Genomic DNA, 22,272 nt, shown 5'->3' on the forward strand with positions numbered 1-22,272 from the left:
GGCCTTGTCAGCAAACACATGGAGCCAGCTCCGGGGAATCTCTTCAGTTCAGGGGCCTGATCTGTCTACATGGATGGTACTCCTAGAAAGGAATTCTAGGACATCAGCTAAGCGGAGTGGACATTAAGTCGAAGCGCTTCCCTTCTCCCCATCCACTTAACCAGACTGGAAGAGAAGTCCTATAGGGGGCAAGCAAGATGAACTCACGACTCCTTGTGCGTTCAGGCAGCAGAAATTCTGAGTAAATGGTGTGAAGGGCTGCCAACTCCTGCTGCAAAGCAGGCTGTCTTCTAAGAAGCTGGTCTCACCTTAAGACTGGAATCTTACTTTATCTCACGTAAGAAAAGCAGGGCAGCTACTCTTCTCTCCCTCTCTCTCTCTTCCCCCTCCAAGTGTTCCTATTACAAGCAACAGAGAAAAATTATTCTTGCTGAAGTAATATAAAAAGAAAGTCATAGTAATATTTGGCATTTTTAATTTAGGTTTGTTTTATTTAAGTTTAATGTTAATTCCATGCTGTGTTTCAGTAAGAACAATACAGATTCTGTATCTGTGGCTCCAGTCAGATATCCAGTAGTACAAATTAGCTTCAAGTTACACATACTGAACAAAAGAGGTTGAGCGAGCGAAGGGAGAAGGGGAAGGGGGAGGGAGAAAGAAAAAAATATTGAACACGCATGCAGGCTTATCAATGCCACCTTCAATGCTAACCTGCTTTGAGGAAAAGTAAAGAATAGGCAAGAATGAGCAGCCACGGATTGTTGAACTGTTACCAGCACCATATTTTTCAGCAACATTTCAGCAGTTTGGAATTTTTTTTTTATTACAAGTAAACCCACTACAATATATGTCCCAATGCAACCTGTAACTTCAAGCTAAACATCCAATTAAGTTTAAACATTGGTATAAAATTCAGTTTAAACAGTTATAAAAAAGAAAAATGCCACCACATGCATGCTACCTTGTGATAACGAATCTCTCCCCTACAAGTCTAACAGCCTTCAGGTGTCAACATCCACTTCTAATGGCAGTATCACCACATCTGGCAGGAGACAATACAGTAATGCTGAAAGAGCCTTTACGCAGTCCTGTTAGTGTCTTAAAGAACCTAAAAGCTGGCACCAGTAAAATCCACAGAAATTCACTCTTGCCTTTAAGAACTTTTAAACTGTGTAAAAAAAATAAAAATAAAGAAACCCAACAGGGCAGGAACCTAAATTCTGAGACCCAATGTAAAAGTCAGATTTGGTGGTTCTCAGAGTGACACTGAGGGTTTTTGTGGGGAAGGGGAAGGGTGGTCAGAGATGGGTTCTCTTGTTGGCCTTTGTGTCTCACTGGTTTTCATCTTCCACATCCTGCAGCGCTTCTTTATTCTGTTCTTCACCTATGAAAGTGTTTAAAAGTAGAGAAGTTAGCTTCTGAAAACGAGACTGCAGAATGGCTTAACAAGCATCTAAGATTAATAGTTTCATGCAGTTACACACACACACTCACACGCTTGCATAAATGACACACACGCTCGTAACAGCCAGTTCTGGAGTGAAGCGTTTCCATGGAAATTAAGCCTTGTAATCAACTCATCACATTTCGTACGGAACAACTGTAGCACAGGCTATTAAAACATGGACTGTTGTAAGGACAAACAATAAACCATCGTTTCTGAAAACAGTCTGCATATGTCAGTCCTGTTGATCAAGAAGTGAACAGCCAAGACATATCGTCCAAATGGCTGCAGATCAACGTCTTTAAGTCACAACATACCTTCCCAGTAACCTCATTGCTACTCCACAGATCACTAAGGCCATCTACCCGCTAAGAAATTAAATATTTTTTCCTCTCCGAGTCCACCTAGTCTCAACAACCGCAACTGACTGCAGCCAACGTTACAGAGTTACATGGCATCTATTAAGTTACCAAGAGAAGCATGAATAAACTTCCCTACTTCCCAGTCCAACGTAACAAGAAATCCCAGGCTTGTGGTTATTCAGAGAGTGACTTATGGGATACATGTCTCTTGAGAAACAGCCCGTTTGGACCTATTCAACCAGGCTGCACCATGCAATGAAATGAGGTCTGTCCACACAGCAACTTGTCATAGGTGTTCAGTTTTACTTTATAGTTGCCCCTGGGCGAGGTGCATGCAATGCCTCCTGCACAGGTCTTTGCCTGTTTCTACTACAACAGGGAGAAGTTTAACATACTCCAGCTGGTGCCATAACACATGCAAGATTAAGCTAATTGACAAGAAACTGAAAAAAATGTTTTCTTCAGAGTTATCTTTAGCCATGTGACATGGTACTATCTTAAGGGCAATAAACAAAAACTGTCCATTCAAAAAAATTCATTTGCAATAAATCCAGTCAAATGAGACCAATGACTTCAGCACAGAATCAGAATGCCTGCTCAGAGCATGTCCAGATTCAGAATTACCACCAGGTACAATGCAAGGTAGAGTTTTGAAGAGGTGGCCTAGGAACACAAGATATGTGACATTCAAAAACAAAATTTACATTTAGAATTATGAAACATGTAATTTAAAAGAAGAACGCAGAGGCCCTAACTGAGGAAGATTATTAGATCTGAGCATGCTCTAGCCAATGCACTTAAGCAAATACTCCTGTAACAGGCGACAGTAAGAGTACTTTTCATGCCCAAATAGTCTTAATATCCATCCAGGTATGCGCTCAATTCCCAAACACGTAAGTTACTTTGGATCTTGGTTATGCGTATGGGACCTGGGTAACAGGTCACAAATTGGCAGAACATCGCTTAGCCCTGGAATGGAGTCAAAGATACAAGCAATTTTATCAGCAGCAAAGTAGTGACAGAGGCAAGCATGATTAGTGATCAGAAGAAAACTGACGTTGAAAAGTTCATTGAGCCATGACGAGGACTTACAAAGTAGAGTTTTTAGGAAATGAACAGTTGGACTTTCCTTTAGGAATCTATACAGCAGGAAAGAAGGGGAAAATAGGAATCATATGAAGACGACATTACAAGCGTGAAGTAAACAGCTTGTCTATGACATGGTTAAAAGATACAGTACATGGGATGGAAAAGTGTAGCAGCTGAGTAATACTACCCAATTTCAGAGAGACATTCACCACAATCTACATAACTGAAATAAAGCATTAGGCAAGAGCTCAATGAAAAAGGAACTAGCCTCTTAAAAGCCTTCCCATCTCCTCAGGAGACTGGTAATAATGACCATCTTTGTGAATGCCACAATTAACTTTTACCTATCTTCAAAGGCTCTAACCCAGTTTGAAAATAGAGTTCTAGAAGCAACACTTTCCAACGCACTCAGTGAGCGTATTATGATGTTACAAGGAAAAGAAAATTCAGCTTTTCACCTGTGGCTGTACACATTACACAGACATTGTATTCTTTGGGAACCTGAAGACTGAAGAACTGCAGTAGTTCAGCAGCTCTGCAGTATGTTTAGTTTGTAGTCCTCATCCTGCTGGTGCCATGCATCAAAAACAGTACCTAAGATATTCTGAACTACTTCAGGAAGGACAAAAATAGTTATTCTCTAGACTACGGAGCTAATGAGGAAATAAGAAATTTGAATGTGGATTACTCAATAAGTAAGTTTTAAAAGCCTCTGTAAATAACCTCGCTAACTTCTGTGAAATGCGATGTTAGTCAGCTCACGTGTAAATCGAGGTAGCTTTTGGAAGACGTTCTAATTCTACTACCTTGCATTAGCAATCCAGCCTCATTGCTTCACTGAAATAACCACCTTGCTGTTTGTTCCCAAAGAACACCGCGATATTTGGCTCCATTAAAAAATTAAAAGGTCAGATTATAATTGTGTGCACTGGGGATACATTTTTCCCCTAGCCACAGCACGGAAGGCATCTAATACCTGCAATGCTTAGAGACACTGCTCTACAGATCCACCTGGGCAATATATATATCTAAGGGTACAGAATCATATAATGTTGCACCTTTGAAAACAACACAGGGTCCCTTGCAAGAGACTGCACTAAGATGTCAGCTACCCTACAAGCCAAGACCCAGCATGTGTACAGTCTTCTGCCCCCCAGTTCTGTCTAAAGCCCAAAGAAATAGGGGTAAAATTTGAATTGCAGCATTAATACTCATGGTACATGTCTGCTGCCATTCCCAGAGCTTGAAGTGAACAATGCTTAAAAGAAACCATCAGCCCCCACTGACCAAGTGGCAGCAGGCAGTAAGAAGGTAATGAGATTCCACCATTGCTTTCAGACACTACGCCAGTAAAGTACTCCAAAGTAAAGCTACCTGACTACTGCCACACAACAAGTAACAACTTACACTAAAAAATTTACAGACTTATCTGAAGTCAAGTTGGAATATTGTTTTAGACCTCTGTTAATACTCTAATAAACAGGCCAGATTTTCTTCTCCTAAATTTTAAGTAAAGAAATCTAGCTTTTTTTTTTACAGGTCTATCCAGAACCTAATTTTTGCAGAAGGAAACACAAGTTTAATCTTTCTACATAAAGAACATTTAATTCACTAATAAGCAAAACAAGGCAAACTCAAAATTTCTTTCACATAGAACATTAAATGTAAGTGGAAATAAAGTCCATTCAGAACATCAGAAATACTTATGTGAGTAACTATCAGATGTTAGTAAAGAGAAGCAATCAGTGCCCCACCCTCAGATACTGCCAGAGGATATATTTGCTCTTTGCTCTGGCAATAGCCCATTTCCAGAGTCACAACCTCGCATCTGCTGGGAGTAGTTAAACAAAAAGAGCTTTCCAAACATCAAGTAGCAAATTTAGACTTTTCTAAGCATTCACTCTTTTGTCCTGTAACAGAATTACAGAATCCCTGTTCATCTTCATACTCGATTCTTCATAAAAGATACGGGGATTGCCATGATGGCAGTAAACAATCTTGTACTGAAAAGCTAATAGAAACATTAAGTGACCTGAAAAGGGAACTAGATCATTTGCAATACTTCCTCCTGCACTGGAACTTGATATCTGGCTGAAATGACAACTGTAAGATGAACATGACAAGCCACAAAAGACAGATAATTAAGTGAAGTCACTGCTTTAAAATAATCACTGATGTTTAGAATGGTACTAATTACATCTCCTTCCTTCAAGTATGAAGCTGAAAAACTTCTCAGTAGAACTTGCTGTCACCCCATCAATACATCCCATGTTAAGGACAGAAGTTCAGAAAGGTCGATTATTAAGAATGACAGCAACGAAACACCAAATCAATCTAAAATCTACACATCTCTGCTTTGTTTTCTGAGTAGAGCTCAGGGGACAGCAGCACCTTCGAGTGGCGTTTACTTACCATCACCCTGCATGTCTGAAGTCCATAGTGTCAGATTATCACGTAACAACTGCATGATAAGTGTAGAGTCCTTATAGCTTTCTTCACTCAGCGTATCCAGTTCTGCAATAGCATCATCAAAAGCTGCTTTCGCCAACCTATAAGCACAAAGTCAGACTTAATACATATCGTGAAAGAATTCTGAAGTCAACGCCTCAGAACACCTATTTTCATGTAGCCACCTAGACATGCATAGCCTCTTTTTAAAAAATATTATTTAAAAGTGTTCAGATGTTTGGATAAACATCTCCAGTCTTCAAAAAAAATCGACTACTTTGCATGACTAAGAACAGTAACTATTTACTCAAGAATTTGGGGTTTATTAAATGTTTCTACATCTCACAATAGAACTGATCAACATCTGCTAAAAGCTTTAAAAAGTTACATAACCTGCAGAGACAGAAATAGAGGGAAGTCTTTGCTTCATTCCTCACTTCTATGCTCATACAAGCTAAATACCGAAAGATCAGCATAATTACAAAAGCTCATCTATACCACTAATTCCTCTGACCATGACACCTCTTACCGTGTGTAGGAGCCAGCACCAAGAGAGGCAAGCTAAATTACCTCACACTTTTTGCACAGTAATGGTGAGCATAGAGTTAACATGGCAAGTTGTCAAGCTGCCACTGGTTCATTGGTCCAAGGTTATTACTGCTTCTCGTACATAACCTACTCCCAGATAAACAAATTCATCTGGATTCAAAAGGATACAAAAGTTCAAAGCCTTTCCAATGGTGTAACCTCAAACAGCAGGAAAAAAGCCAGCACAGTTGTTTTTTTTTTTGTTGTTGCATTAAAGTCATTCTCTAACTAGCAACCACTTTTGGCTTGTTTGGTGTTCACGTAAGTTTCCCCCATCTCCCCAGTCACTACCTACCTGCAGGCACGATCAGGAGAATTAAGAATTTCATAGTAGAATACAGAGAAGTTGAGGGCAAGTCCTAAGCGGATAGGATGTGTTGGCGGGAGTTCTGTCATTGCAATATCACTAGCAGCCTTGTAAGCCACCAAGCTATTCTCTGCAGCCTCCTTCCTGTCATTTCCTGTGGCAAACTCAGCCAGATACCTATGGTAGTCCCCCTTCCTGAAAAACAAGGATAGAACAAACAATAAGTCATTAGTCCTTATTTCCACACCAGCCACTAAACTGCTTAGTTCTACAAGTCATTTTGTATATTCACACACAAAAGGACTACTACTGCTGAATTACTGCCCAGGCAACAGGGCCTTAGCACCTAAGCACATTTTAAACCATCAAGCAGAAGAAGGTTTGATTTTTCTTTTGTTGCGTTATTACAGGATATTATAGTATTGGCTGTTCTAGCCTGAAAAAAACCACCATGCATCACTACTTTACTCCTGTTATCTACTCCAGATACAACAAGAAGTTCACCTCCCAAGGCAACACTCACATTTTGTAATAGAAAACCTTGGACTCGCCAGTGTTAGCTGCTGGAATGAGGTGTTTGTCCAGTACATCCAGAATGTCACAACAGATTAACTTCAGTTCAGTCTCAACCTTAAAAAAAACACAAAGAGGCAGCAAGGTTAGCACAGAAGACTAAAGGCCTGTCTCAAAAATATTTAATATCAAACAGGTGGCATCATAAATACCCAAGGAGGGGGAAGACAAAAAACAGGACAGATTCAGCTGTCCACAGGTACATTAAGCAAAACAGTACTGGGTAGTTAGCTGGCAGACAGAAGATGCAAGGACTGATGTATGATGAAATGCGTAACTGAATAACGGAATTATAAATTCCCTGGGAAACATCTTGCTAGACAGTTGCATTATGTCTGTCTCAGCATATAACTGCTTACTGCATGACTTGCACAACTCCTAATGCCTCACGTTTTTGATCCTGGAAGGCCCTGAAGTGGCAATGGTGAAGGAAACAATTTGAAGGTAGTTAAGACAGGTCAGCTGAACTCCATTTCACCCCCAGTTACATTACACATTCAGAACAGGTTTCCACTGGCTACTTGGGAGGCCAAGTACTAGCAGAAAAGCCCTAAGACAAAAATCATGTAATATTAGAACACAACAGATGTGTCACAGACAAAAAAAGGTCAGATACAAGGGGAAAACAAATTACAGAAAAAAAAATACAAGCTTCAGAAGCAGGCAATAAAAAAGCAAAGCATAGCAGTTCGTAACAAAGAAAAAAGCAGAAACCATCAACACTAACAGTGAGGTCAGTGGTCAAAGAAAACCAATATATTAAGTCTTATTTAAAATCAGTTACTGGATTTTAATAGCCAAAATTGAAAACATGGTCACACTTTTTTTCCTGCTTTGGAATAAAAAAAGCAAGGTCTACAAGATTAGATTCTACCATAGAAAGCTTCATACCTGAAAGCAAACAAACTAAACACCTTCGAAAAAAAGCTAAAAGCTCTTTTTTGACATCTACATTGCCAAAACCAGACTTGATCCAAGCATCCCACATCATCCACAGCAGGAGGGGTTGGTTAAGTGCAGATAGCAACCTGTTGCTGCTCTTTCCTGATTTGGCATTAACTTTCCGTTATGGCTGAAGACAACTCTGGCTCAAGCTACTGTTACAGCCTACAAAGTTGAGGTTTTCAAGGCAAGGCATCGACATCAGCTACAGTAAGCGGTACCAGTAGCTGCACGCCTCAGATCACAAGAGCAGCCCCAGTCAGCCTGCTATCCCTTCCTATCCCCCCCACTCATGCAGTTTTCTTTCATATAGCATTTTTCTTTTCATGCAGTATCTTATCACCATATAGTTTCTAAACTCTTGTGGTTTGTAACCATGACATCTAGCCTCAAAACTGTTAAAACTAGATCTAAAATAAATTAAACTGGCACATATCAATTTGTACAAAGTTACTTAACAGATCTGGAGAAGTTCCTTTAGGTAGATTAATATACAGCAAATTTCATATGCAAACAATGACAGAATGCCCTAGAGCATTCAGAGGAAGAGTTAGATGCTATACTTAGTTATGTGACAAATGCTTAGGGAAGTTGCTGAAATATGGTCGCTTGAGAAGAATCTACTTCATATATTCTTGGGCTACAAAAGCTATAAAACCTGTGCCAGCAGTCAGTTCCTGCAAACTTCTTTCCTCTTGATCCTCTTTCTCAATGACTTCTTTTGCAGAGAGATCTTCAGCACAACTGCAAAGAATTAAATCAGTTTCTAATCTTCTTTTGTTAAACCAGACACGTACAAACTTCCATTTCATCTCAGACAGACCTTTTTCAGCTGTGCTTAAAGGATCAGTCACACAAGTTACCAGAAAGCAACTACTGACCAGGGCAATTTATATGTCCTGACCGTGCTTAACTTAAGAGATTTAATACAAATTGAGCTAATTAAAAAAAACAACTCCCCCCCACCACCACAATCCTAAGAGCTCTTTTTTTTTTTTTTTTTAAAAAAAAAAGAGATCTAAAGGGATCTTCTCTTGACAGAGAATAACTGAGCTCTGCACAGCAAGCCAGCACAAGAGCTCACACTAAGCCTTTTGGGATCGCACAGAACAGGCAGTTTTAGGGCCTATTACCATTTTAGCTCAAAATAGGACACATGGAACTGCAGGCTCTGACTAGCAACGACATGGCTCATCCTGATGGGTGCAGTGCCCCCCCCCGCCCCAATCCACCCTGCCTCTGTATTTTAGTGGTTGTGCTGGCTTAAGCAGATTCCAGACTGGGTTCTTAGCTCTACAGGTACAGCAGTTTCTAAACCACCTGATGACCTAAATAAGGAAACGTATTAGAACCAACCAGGAAAATCATGGCCCGTACTAGTTCTTTGACCTGTTTTACTATTTAGCCCACAGAATAGCTGCACCTCACAGCTGGGATGCAACATGAAAGCAGAACAGCAGGCAGCAGTTGCTAAAGCCTGTGAGCTACCTTCCTCCCCACTCCCCTGAGAAACAAAATGACCACCCACGTGTCAACTTCCAGCCTAATCTTTCTATGAAGAGAGGAAGGAGAAAGCCCTGCAGCTGCCCCAAAATACAACCCAGGCTGAGCACTACAAAGCACACTCAGTATGCCACAAGTACAGACTGTAAGAGGGAGGTGAACACTTGTCCTATGCTATTAGGGAAGGGATTTGGTCTTACTGCAAGGACCTGAACTGCATCATGTGCAGACACCACTTCATCCTCTCAAGGACAGAGAAAGCAAGCCTCCATGTTCTCATCCACAGAGATGCAGTCAGAGGAGAAAGCCAGGGGCTCCACGTTTGTGCATCCACATGGCCACAGGACCCAAGAAGCAGGAATCATGTCAGCAACAGTTTTTCCCATAACTCTGTACTGGTTCTGCTACGTTTATCTTAAGCAGACAACGTAAAGAGTAGAGAGGCCTCTACCGCCCTTCAGTATTGCCTGATGCACGCCTCAGACAAAACCAGCCAGTTCCTGCTCTGACACCATCAGCCCTTGAGTTCTGCCCCAGGTCATACTGGCTAGTAATTTCAAGTGCTTGGAATTCACTTGAACAAGACCAAAGAGTTGAATTCTAACAAATACTGATGTAGACAAAAGACTCAGATGATTTCTACACTAACTACAACTTCCATTTCAACTCAAGCAGCAGTTCACAGCTGTGCAAGCCCCTACACCTGGTTTTGGTGGTAGGCAAGAGATTTTTCCAGAGATGCTAGTTTTCTCTCACCCCTCAAAACTTTAGTCTAGGGACTAACAGGCCAAGATAACTGTTTTGTGTTGTCCCCAATGCCCCCCTCTTCCCCCCCCCCAAGAGTCTTTCAAGCCTGGGAAGGATCCCCCAGTAACACTGTTCTTAAGACTGAAAAATACAATAGTGGGTATTTATTAGCATGGGGGGGGCAAGCAAAATAACCGCGACTCCGAGTCTGCACTGGACCTTTCCCATTCACACAGAAACACTGAGTATGACAGCAGGGCACCTTTGCTGCAGCTCTCACTTCAGCAGCAGCAAGAAGCATCATCCACTAACTTAAAGCAAGTCTTTCAGCAGCTACAAGCAGGACACAGTCTCTAGCTCCAGCTGCAACTCATAAGCCTCTTGGAAAACCCAGGCTAGAGCTAAGTAGACACATCTTGTCTTTTTCCAGTATGGAAATACACTGCTTTGTACTCCACAGCATTCTTCCACCTAAAGCCTGTAGGCACTCTGAACAACAGCGATGGCTATTCCCTGTAAGGATTTAAAGGATGACAACACTGTTGGCATGGCCCTGCATTCCATGTGGCTGTATATTTCTCTCTCAATATATCCTATTTTGAGGACTATATACACACATTTCTTGCTCACCAGTCTGTTCTGCACAGTACTTGCTCTCTTTACAAGGAGAGAGATGCAGAACAATGCCTTTTTTTTAAACAATCCTTTCAAAAACAATGGAAAGTCTTTTCACTATTAAAGGATCTCTGGCAGGAGATAGCAACTGCCGACAAAATATTAAGCAGAAACCTGAAAGCATATTATCTAAGACAAATTTAAGCAATCATTAGATAGGTATTCACCGTCTTAATTTATATGCTCTGTTAGAAAGATTTTAGACACCCATCAAGAAATGGTATTTGGGACTGTATGTAACTGGCAGCGCCTCATCCCAGCAGCACGCCAGCATAAAAATAGAAACTTACAACTTGAACAATTCCATGGAGCAAGAGAAATGCTATGAGTCAAAAGAAAGTAGTCCAGAGCCACTCCTGAAAAAAGGAACATCATTTCCATTGGTAGTGTACAAATCAGTGCCAGGAGGTTAAAAGACAGACTCCACTGTTTCTCTGGAAGTGAAGATCTGAACCATGGAGGCACTTGTCCTCAAATGATGAATGTAAAGTCTCTGCAGAAATGTGTGGGATTTAAATAGTATGGGAGAATGCCTGCTCCACATTAAACCAGGAGGCGGGGCGGGAGGGAAACAGTTCACTGTTCTAATAGCTGATGGTTTCATTAGCCCTTCCTGAAGGAAGTCAAAGCTTGTTCCAAGTTCTCCATTTTAGGTAAAGCTGCACAGACTGACTAGACTCACCATGAAGTTATCTGCATCAGTTTTTCCCCTCTCTGAAGAGAAAAAAATAGCAAGGCCCTAGAGGTTATTACACATGCAAGTTTCACAGTTGAGACGACTGTAACATCTTAACATCCCCCATCCCTGGGAATACAGGAGTGCTTTATCTTAAGGGTAACAAACCCAGGATGCAGCCCTTCTTAACTAAATGGCATTACACCATAACGCCAACTACATCTTACCATTTGCCGATATTCCCGAATCATTTTTAATTTATCTTCTCCACCTTTGTTTTCTTCTTTCTGTTCAATGCTGCTGATTATTCTCCAGGAAGCTCTTCTGGCTCCAATCACGTTTTTATATGCAACAGAAAGCAGGTTTCTCTCTTCCACTGTCAACTCCACATCCATTCCAGCCACTTTCTTCATTGATTCAACCATTTCTAGGAAGAAAAGGTCAGGCAATTATTCTCACAGCTAAAGCATCTTTCAATGTGCAACTTCTGTTGAGTGGTTTAATGATAACTTATCAAAACAGGCTCCCTCCTCCTTTCATGCAGTTACTCCTCACTTTTATACTGGAGCGATCCAAACAAATCCAGGAGCACACGCACAAAGGAATTACCTGATACTCTCTTAAATGCATTTGACAAGAGTACCCAAAACATTCTTTAAAGACAGCTTAAGAAAGGCAAAACAGATTTAGCAGTAAGCACTCATTTTTTTTTACAGTGGATAATGGTTATCAATACAATCCTACAGGAATGTGTGTTTCTTCAAAGTGCTCCTGAAAAGACACTGAATTGTGAGAAAAGCATGAGCAAACCTAAGCTGGCTTTCAGCACAATAGGGATAAAATGAAGAATTACAGAATGCTCCACTGATTTGTCAGCTGGAATACACTGTATTATAGTAATTAACCAAAAAATAAGATCCAGATTTGAATAGATTAGGGAAGCAAGTCAAAGTTCCAAGAGGAAACCACCAAAAGAAAAATTAGCTACTTGGAAAAGTGACAAAGGAGACATCCTGAGGATAACCAGAGCAACCATATCTACCCATGCCAAGCAGCTATTTCCACTGAAAAAGTAACACAAAATATAATTCATATTTATAACCTAAGCCATTAAAAAAGACTTGTAAAGCTGAGGTGAAAATAAGTTATTACTAAATATAGCTTTCCTATGTTCAAGTGGAAGCAAAAGCCTGAACTACTTAAGGAAGGCTTTAATCCTTTCACTACCTAATCACATTATGATTGTCTATGACATATTAGAAAAATAAAGCTGAAATGTTACATATAAACTGGGCTCTCTTAGTTTAAGACATTCAGGAACCGTAAGTTTTGTCCCGCCAAAAAGTGCATCAGTTCCTTCATCATTTACCTCCCAGCTGCTAGAGCAGATGATAATCCCAGGTACAGGGAACATTAATGAGACCACAACCCAACCAGCCCAGCTGCTCAACAGGACAAGGGTTTCCCAGCTACCTGGCAGGTTGAGGAGCTCCAGAGTCACAAATTTACTTTCTGCCAAGACCACGGTGACATGACTAGGCTACACCTCCCATACTATGACCCTTTACCTTTCTGTGCCCTATTTAACTTGCACTTTCATCACCCCTCCCCCATCATTTTACCTTATGTTGTATCAAGGGAGCAGAAGCCACAGGAAACAAGTAGCGCTTAACTGTCATTTTCCCCCCTCAGGTGTTAAAATTCAGTCTTAGCAGGCATAAGCTCTTTCAGTAATGGGAACTATCGGCTCATTTTTTCCTTGGCAGGAACAATGTTATCAGTCTTGAGCAGGTCTCCACATGTGCAGGACAATTTTACAGTGGCTCTATTCTCCCCAGAAGAAAACATCCCTACTTCACCCAATGTATTTTGCTACTCCAGCTCACAAAGTAACAAAAATCCCCAAAGGCTTTGATAATATTTACAAACACCCTGCTGTTTCAAAATGGTCAACTGTTTCTGCTGAAGACTTCAAAAGCCACCCTAAAACACTATGTACATATATCTAATGTTAAACTTAAGCATGCAATCTTCTAACTTAAACTAGCCAAGTTGAAGGCAATATGATAGTTACAATATTCCACTTAAATACTACAAGCACTATGACTTATTTCCTAAAGGACGATGCTTCTGTCTCTTCAAAGAACGTTGTTTTTAAAAAAACTAAGTCATCTCATATTTAAGTTCCTTAAACAACAGGTACATCCAAGATAATTTGCCTACCACAGTATTAATTCTCGTGAGGAAAGATGAACAGGAATTAAGACTTGCACTCTCTCCTACTTGGATATCTTTGCCAAGCTCCAGCAAGAGCCGTATGGCTTGACTTTAAGCTTAATATTTAACTGTCCTCAGATATGAGAAGTAATTGAGAAATTAACCTGTAGTTGTGAATGCACAGCCCTCTCTTCAACCATTAGCTAATGCATGTGTTGAAGAGAAATCCTGTAGGAAAACACAAGGTGTAGAATAAGGAGGAGGAAGTGATGCTGTACTGTTCATCTACAATGCTCATTCCCAGACATCCACCATCAGCCTGAAGACCTCTGGGGTCTGGCACAGTACAACCCCTATACTTCAGTCAAACAGACACAGCAATATTGAGATGATACAAATGTGACAGTGTGATATCAGTAAATAAACTACTCCAGAAACACGGAAGTGAGAAACATGTAAGGTAAGTTTCCAGGGATCTTCTGGATCAGAAAACCGTAACAAGTAGAGAGGTAAAAAAGGCAAGAGAAGATTCTACACAGAGATGAAAAGCTGGGAGACCATGACAAAGAAAGTCTGAAATTACCTTTCAGTTAAGGATTACTGCAGTAGTGACAACTCACTGCATGCACAATTCAGAGATGCTTACACTGCATTATACAAAGAGTAGATTTATGCTACTAATTCAAAAAAAGACAGATTGTAGTTAAAGTGGTTAAATTCCATTCTTTGAGTTGACTATGTCTGTCACCATGTTATGGTGCTGTGAGATCATGCCACCATCAGAGCAGGAACTCCCCAAACCATAAATTGGGGAAGGATAAGAGATATTATAAGAGATATATAATATTTGGGAGAATGACATGCTCGCCCTAGATTCATATCCTTCCTCAGACATTTGCTGTGAAGTGTTTTAAGGAGTATTACAATGAGTGGACATTTGGCCTGATCAGGTAAAACAGTCTGTATATTCTTAGGGAAAAAGTATTCAGCTGAGACTCTAAACAACTGCCTACAGTACAATAGTCTATTCAGAAGCAGCATGGGCATTACCAATTATTTATTCCTATGTCCAACACTACAGTTAAGACGGGTGGCTCCTCTCACATGGGAGGAGCACAGACATAGCCTGTAAAACACAAAATATTTGGACAGTGGTCTACTGACTTACCTACAAAAGACATGGAACAGGATGGTATGTGGCTTGGGGCTAGTTCGTTGATGTCTTTAAATATCAAAGATTCTAGAGAGATTATGGTCCTAGAGATACACAATCTGACACTCCTATAAACTACAATGGAACTTTGTAAGTCTCTAAAATATAATGATAGTTTTTCCACCTTAAAAGGACTGAAATACACAGGGAAAGGAATAGTCAGTTAAAGTTCTAACTACCACAGGCATCCACTTTTACAAAAAATACAGTAAGTCAATGGAATTGGTCTAAAAAAGCAGTTCTTTGAAAGCATAACAAGGGTAAAATAACAATAGAAACCCAACACTATAATCCTATGGAAGGAGATAAAAAAATCCTTTTTTGTATAAGCTTCATTAATGCTACTGGACCTATACCAATGACAAAGCCACAAAATTAAAAAGTAATGGGGGAAGTTTACAAGTGTTGAGAAACACGTGATTGATAACTATTAGGCACCAATCCACAGAATTTGCACAAAGGGCACAGGTGATGAGGAAACTTACAGATCAAAAATAACAAACGCTTCGTTCCAGATAAAGATGAGAAACAAAGTATTTGCTGCTTCTCAAACTCTAGAAATCCAAGCAGCACAGGAGAACTGGAACGTCCCTGGGTAAGGAAATATGGAAGTAGTGCTGATGCACTGGGAATTTTGTAGGAATGTTACAAGCCTTTCCAATACAGACTACAAAGTTAAGAGACAGCAGACCATGCCAACGGACTGTACATCAATTTGACAGTTTAATCAGTTTATACTGCTCAGACTGAAAATCCAAGGCTAGGTTAGCAATAAGAGTTGCAACAGGAACCACTTGGCCCAAACTGTGTTTGAAAAGCTAAGGAAGAGACACCACTGGGGCAAAGCTACAGTACTCAGAATGTCTAGTTATGGCACAATATGTTGCTTAAGTCTCTCAATAAGCACAATGCTATGGTGTTCGATGGATTTTTTTTTTAAAATGAAGCAACCAGTCATACAGCCTATGACACAGTCCCCCCCCAGTTTTCAACAATACACAGGATCTGTTTCAACCACACTGAAAAGCAGGCCTTGCCACAGCACACATTGATTCAATACTACCGAAGGAAAACAAGAGCTAGAAAGTTTGCTTGTGGTATGCTTGGTTTCTGAAAGAGGTACAAGATAAAGCGAGAAAGCTTGTTAAAATAAGAACAGGAAAAGAGCTCGTTCAGTAGAGGTAGAATGGAGATGACTTGATGGCCACCACACTGGGGGCTCAAATCAAAAAGAACCTTAGGAAAACCCAGAAGGTAGCCTTATTAAATACCACCAAGTTGACAGTAGCAGAAGCAGAGCACTTCAGAAAACTGAAGTTGTGTTTTAAGTTTAATCCTTTCTTGTCTAGAGGGAATAAAGCAGGCCAAGATCTTCAAGCTCTTAAGCTGCCGCTCAATATCTACTTCAGCACCTCAGGAGCAAAAAGCTGCAAATGCTCCAGGGTGATCTAGGGATGTTAAGGACATGGCAGAAAGAAAGAAGTCTTCCCATATCTGTGTTCACCATAACCAGTATTTAGAGAAGACTGAGTACAAGTACTGGTCACGGAATGAACAAATCATCAGTAACAACTATGAAGAACTCAAAATGAAATACCTGATCCTAAACTCTTGTGTATATCCTCTCAAGACTTTAGCAGCAGAAACAAACAGAAGGAGTTTAGAAGGTGTTCCAGCAGACAGTCAAGGGGAACTACAGATCCATTAACCTAACACTCACCAGGATCCAAGAGGATTAAAAAAAATGAGTGGGTATATGCATAAAAGCTATACTGAAGAGTAAAGCTTTTCGCAAATGCACATAATGCTTTACAATTCTACTGTGAGGCTTTAAGTGATTCAAGCATATAGACGAGGAAGACACGATTGATACAGAAATGCATTTGGCAAGGTCCCTCACCAAGGTTCTTTGAGGAACTCAACTGCCATGGGATAAGAAGAGTCCTCATATGGATAAACACTTGGCTGAAAGACAGGAAACAGGGTAACAGGGAGAAGATCACTGGTGGAATCACACAGTGATCTGTGCTGGGAAGGATGCTCACATTTGTAAGTGATCCAAAAAAAAGGAAGCAAATAGTAAGTACTAACTCAGTAGTAAGAGCAAATTGCTAACAGCAATAAGACAAAGAGAGCTGAAAAAATAACGGCAAGTGCGTTTTCTTCATCAAGTGATGTGTAACCACAAAGACTAACGCCCATAGATTACATTCTCCCTGGGCGTGCAGGCCTTCAGCTGCTATCACTGGACACCATTCTATTCACTGCAGTGATTAGGTCTAAATTCAAGCCAAGAGAAAGCAGAGCTCATCTTTTCATCCATTAGGAACTCTTGTTCTGAAGACAAAGCTACTATGTTCCCAACATGAGGTTCTTCTGTTCTCTTAAGAAATCCTGCATTTTGCAACTAGTATTTAAGAGATGACTAAACTAGTTGAGGAGCTTGTGGGGACAGGGAGGTGCCTTTCTCTTCTATCCCTATCAATACACTCATGCCAGCTCAGCGCTTCTATGACCTCTGAACTATCTGATTCAGGTCACCATCTCAGAAAACTACTCGGGGAAAAGAAGAAAAGACATTTGCTTCTATTTTAGAGACCTGGACTGGCTCTGAAGAGCGGACATCCCCCTTTCAACAGGGAGTTGTCACATTAGCTCACCCCACTTCACAGCACCACCGTTTTAGTTTATAAAAGCATAAAATAAACATAGCATTTCCCTTTACATGCTACAGAGCTTTCGTGATTTTTCTTCAGATGTCTTCATATGCTTGAAGCACCCTGAGTAGCCGCACCCTTTTAACTGCCGGTAATAAAAACTGATAATCTTATCTTAAGGTCCCTACCTAGAACATGCTACACCTATGACAATGTGCAAGTTTTATATAAATGAGCATAAAACAACGTAACAACCATAACCCCAGATGTTAAGACAACCAAGCAGGCAGAGGGGAGAAAACACCAAAGAAAATCCACCCTACACAGTGGTTTAAACTAGTTTTGTAGAGAAAGCATACAGGGAATAGCAGTACAGCCTGCTGAGGTTTATAACTGCTGGTGCAGCCAAGACAATTCCAACGTTTGACTGCATGACTCTGCAATATACAGTTCTACAGAGCATACCAGTACTTCTATGCACTTGGAGAACCAGATGGATTAAGGCCAAATTATCCAAGCAACAGGGATATTTTCCGCACAACCAATCCTACAGACCAGCAGAAGTATTTCTTGCAGCAAGTCATCTCTGTATCTGCAAGCTGTGAAGTTACATCCTCCTAAATGAAAGGGATTACTAATAAAAAAAATCAGTTTGAAAGTAGCTATAGGAAAATTTAAGGATCAAGTCTCATCACGTATTTCTCTGTTTGACTGAGACCTGCTAATAAATAGTATCCCAATACAAGTACCTGAATAAATTAAAGGACACCAACTCAGTTGCTGGACTCCTTGCAGAGCACCAAACGAACCAAGCTTAGAAGTTTGAATTCTTTGGTTGCTCTCAGAACTTGAGGAGGTTCAAAAAGGAAATTACACAAGAGCCCTTTCATACAACTGTTGGGGGCAGTAGGGGAACAACACCCCTTAAATGCATTTACATTATTTACTTGAAATAGGACATCTGCAAACTGAAATTAGTAAATAAATTATCATTTTTGATACAGATTAGTGACTGATTCTTAAGTAAGCTCTGACTTCAAGTTCTGTTACTGTAAGACAGCTTCTAGAACATGTTCAAATTCTGGATTCAGTCCACTGCTGCACACCTTATTGTCTTCAGAGTAAAGATGCATTACCCTGACAGTTTATAGAAACATAGGAGTCACCTGTTAACTTGCTGTACTGGGAGTCTGGAGAGATGTCAAATATTTTCTTCCCAGCTGCAACCTGACCTATATCTGCTTTCAGAAAGAAAGAAACCCTGTTCATCTCACCTGCCATACCTTATGTAAATTTCAAGTTATATACCTCAAGCTCTGTAACACAAAACTGACAGCAGACTATCCACTTAGAGTCTACCTTGTGTCATAGCATGTAGGTTTCTCACCTGATTAAAGGAAAGATGCTACCCTAGCTTCCACAATGAAGAATTAAGTTTTGACATTCAGAAGTCTACAAAAACGCAGATACATAGTCTTGATATAAAGTCAAACATTAGTAAGGTAAAATTGTGTTTGTGAACTTGTCTATTCCAATTCTTTTCCCAAAAAGATAGTTATATATTATGCTATTAGTAATAGTCTTTGAGGGAACAGCAGACAAGTGAGATTTTTCAAAGAGATTTGTCACAAAGCTTCCTATAATGTAAGTAAGCTCCCTGGCATTTTGTTATTTGTCATGACATGCCTAAGCAGATCTGTAAAGATAGTCAGACACCCAAATCTCTTAATATCTCCAGAGATCAGGGCTTAAGTGTTATTTACACTGCAGAAGTACCTAGAAAGTTGTCCCCTTAATCCAGGCCAAAATACTAAGGACCATACAGATACAGGACTGGGTTTTTAAAAATTTACAGGCACAACCTGGAAGACTCGATAAAGTTCTTCAAATGAGTCATGTAACTCAAAAAAAACTAGATATATGCCTACTATAAGCACCGCTTTAATTGTCACAAACCATGCCGATTCTAATCACACACAAGAAAACAACATACCACGCGCCGCTCTTTCACGAGAAAAGATGGGGCAGAACTTAATATTATCTTAACATTAAACAAAAAAATGATTTCACATTCATATTGATGTTATAAAACAAATTTCTATTCCAGCATATTTGCAGTAGACAGTACTTACCATCACATATTTTATATGTGCAAACTAGTAACTGTGACCTTGTGATCATCAATCTCAAAGAGCAAAATTAAGAATAACTTACACTTTCAGCATACTGCCAAACGCAAGCAAAACTGTTTGAGAAGCAATCTGAGCAGAAATGCAGTATTTCATTTAAACAATAACAAAATATGCTAAAAACTCTTTATTGTTCCAGCTGAACCAGGATACGGAATTAGCTGCAGGAACAGCACCTACAATACCATTTTTTTCCAGGCCAGAGACGTAAGAAGTAAAGATGCTTGCAGAACAGCTAGCAGAATTAGAGGGTACACCTTAAATTTGTTTACCCAACTTGACTCCAAAAAACTTTGGAAGTCTAAAAACCACAGTATTGATTTAACACAACTCCCGGTGCTCCCTCCTTAGCAATGGCCTCATTACGGTTCAGAAGCAATACAGCATGAGAGGTCTTCTAAATTCTGATCTAGCCAGCTTGTTCTGCAAACATCCACAACTGGGTTGGAATAGAAAGCCCACTGATGGAAAGAAAAGCTGCACAAAGGGAAACTATCAACCTTTTTTTTTCTTGACAGGAAGCCGAATGGTTTTGCATTTCAGATCTCTACACTGGGGTAGGGTCTGATTACTTTCCAAAGAACTGATTTATCACCGATCTAGGAAAGCACCAGAAAGACAGGCAGTTATGCCTCAAAAGCTCCTAAAGAGGATGAATCCTGGAGGATGTTGGCCAAGCATCCTACTTTGGGTTTCCACAAAGCCAACACGTATAGTCACACTGATTCATTAATACCCGGTGGAGAGCCCTTTCCTCCCTACACACAAAAAGCCCAACTCCAGGAAAATGGTGGGATTGGGGGTGGGGAGGCATCCTTTTTAGTAATGGTGGCAGGGAGAAAAATCTGTCTTCCCATCGCATGCTCTTTGGGGTAGGCAGCAAAATACCAAAAAAACACACACCCCAGTTTTTACCAATAGATGTTGCATACCTACTGTGAAATATTGAATCACGTGCCCATCCCTCCCAGCCAGTTAAGTCACATCCCAAGAACTGTTCTGGTGGGCATTTTTTTTCCTGCAAGTCCTTACAATTACCATGAGGAAACCGTTTGACTCCTTTCATTTAGTGGAATTCTTACTTCCACCCCCTTTCCCCTATAAGAACATTTACAAAAGACAGTCTTATTTGGGCTTTCTTTTTTTGTTGTAGATTTTATTTTCCTCACCAAAATGTGTATTTCTCAGATGCTCAGAAACACTAGCAGAAGTTTTCTAAGCAGCAACTCCGAGAACAAAACCTAGTTCTCACCAAATTACCTTATTGTGCTATGAAAATTGTGAACAAAGTATTTGGAGCATCTCCCTACCTCTAAATGAAACATAGCTGTATTCTTTTCTTTTTTTTTTTTTTAAACATACACAGGTATTTCACTTCAAATGCATAAACACGAGTCTTAAGGCAGAAGTAACAGTCCCAGAAGTTTAACACCATTGAGAAAATTAAAGGCCTTGTCTATTATAGGCAATAGAAACACGTTTAAATAGACAGTCACAAGGCAGACATTTCTGGGGCAGCAGACACCATTCCAGGGTTGTCAGCTCCCTCCCACCACCACTCTTCCCCAGATCTGTACCGATCAGGCACAGCACACAAACTTTATCGGGGAAAAAAAAGAAAAAAAACACACAATACTGGAAAAAGAAAATGAAATGTAATAGCATCTTGCGCATAATGAAAGCGTACGCATTTCCTTTAGGCAATGAAGTATCACGTAGTACTAGATGGCTCCAGGGTGAGAGCTCGGTCTCTCTCTGGGTTTGCCAGGGGCAGCGGTATCTCCACCGGAAAGCAAAAGAACAGAAAGAAAAGCGGCAGCCCCGCTCCCCTAGGAGCGGCCACGGCGAGCGGGTCTCTCCCCACCATCTCCCCCCCGAGGGGCCGACCGAGCCGGGCACCCACCTCCCGGAGAGGGCGTTGTCTGCGGCGAGCCGCCCTCAGCCCTGCAGCCCGGCTGAAGGGAAGCGAGGCCTGGGCCGTGAGTACCGCCCCGAGGCACCCGAGCAGCAGCGGCGGGGTCTCTTTGTGTCCCCCCCCCCCACCTCCATGAGGCGGGGGCGGCTCCCCCTTCCCCCCGGGACTCGCCCTTCGCGGCCGCCATTTTATTCCCGGCTCTGCCGCCGCCGCCGCCCCCCCCCCCCCCAAGCGGCCCCGCCCAGGCCCGAGCCTCCCGCTCCTTCAGGCCCCCCAGCCCCAGCTCCCTCAGCCCCCTCAGGGGGGTGCCAGGCGCCATTTTGTCCGTGCCCCCCCTCCGCCCCTGCCCCCCCCTCCCCCGCCCAGCCGCCATTTTGTGGCCGCTCCCTCCCTCCCTTCTCCCCCTCGGCCTCGCAGGGCTTTTCCTCAGCCGGCGCTCACCATCGTAGCGCTCAGCCTGCTCGGCCAACTTGGCCTGATAGACGAGATCCTCCCGATCGTCCATGGCCTGCAGGCGGAGTGGCGTCGGGGAGTGTCCGGGGCGGATGGAAGCCGATGGGGCCGGGGGGCTCAGCAGCTACCAGCTCGCTGCTCTCCGGGCAAATATGGCGGCAGCGCCTCCTCCCGCTGCATCCGGGCACTTCCGCAAGGGCGCGCATGCGCCCTGCGCCTTCCCATGGCAACGGCGGCTCCTTGGCAACGGGCGGGAGGCGGGCGGCGGGCTGGA

General features: G+C 41.5%; 1 protein-coding gene across 1 annotated transcript; it reads right to left on the reverse strand.

The window, feature by feature from the left end:
- Positions 1–463: 463 nt before the first annotated feature.
- YWHAE (tyrosine 3-monooxygenase/tryptophan 5-monooxygenase activation protein epsilon) lies at positions 464–22,224 on the reverse strand. Its single transcript, XM_080563433.1, has 6 exons — positions 21,987–22,224; positions 11,582–11,781; positions 6,762–6,868; positions 6,227–6,433; positions 5,308–5,444; positions 464–1,384 (listed from the first exon to the last, which is right to left on the reverse strand). Exons 1-6 carry the CDS (start codon positions 22,048–22,050, stop codon positions 1,332–1,334), a joined length of 768 nt encoding a protein of 255 aa, XP_080419559.1. The 5' UTR covers positions 22,051–22,224; the 3' UTR covers positions 464–1,331.
- Between the last annotated feature and the right edge of the window lie 48 nt (positions 22,225–22,272).

This window comes from Anser brachyrhynchus, assembly GCF_964034855.1.
Source record: "Anser brachyrhynchus genome assembly, chromosome: 20".
In the NCBI taxonomy this organism is placed as follows: Eukaryota; Metazoa; Chordata; class Aves; order Anseriformes; family Anatidae; genus Anser; species Anser brachyrhynchus.

Bases quoted from the DNA above. Each gene is read 5' to 3' on its own strand.
- YWHAE (XM_080563433.1), bottom strand. From the start codon at position 22,050: ATGGACGATCGGGAGGATCTCGTCTATCAGGCCAAGTTGGCCGAGCAG. The intron at 11,782-21,986 runs GTGAGCGCCGGC...TTTTCTTCCTAG, and splicing joins GCAGGCTGAGCGCTACGATG to AAATGGTTGAATCAATGAAG. The intron at 6,434-6,761 runs GTGAGTGTTGCC...CTTGTTTTTCAG, and splicing joins AAGGTTTTCTATTACAAAAT to GAAGGGGGACTACCATAGGT.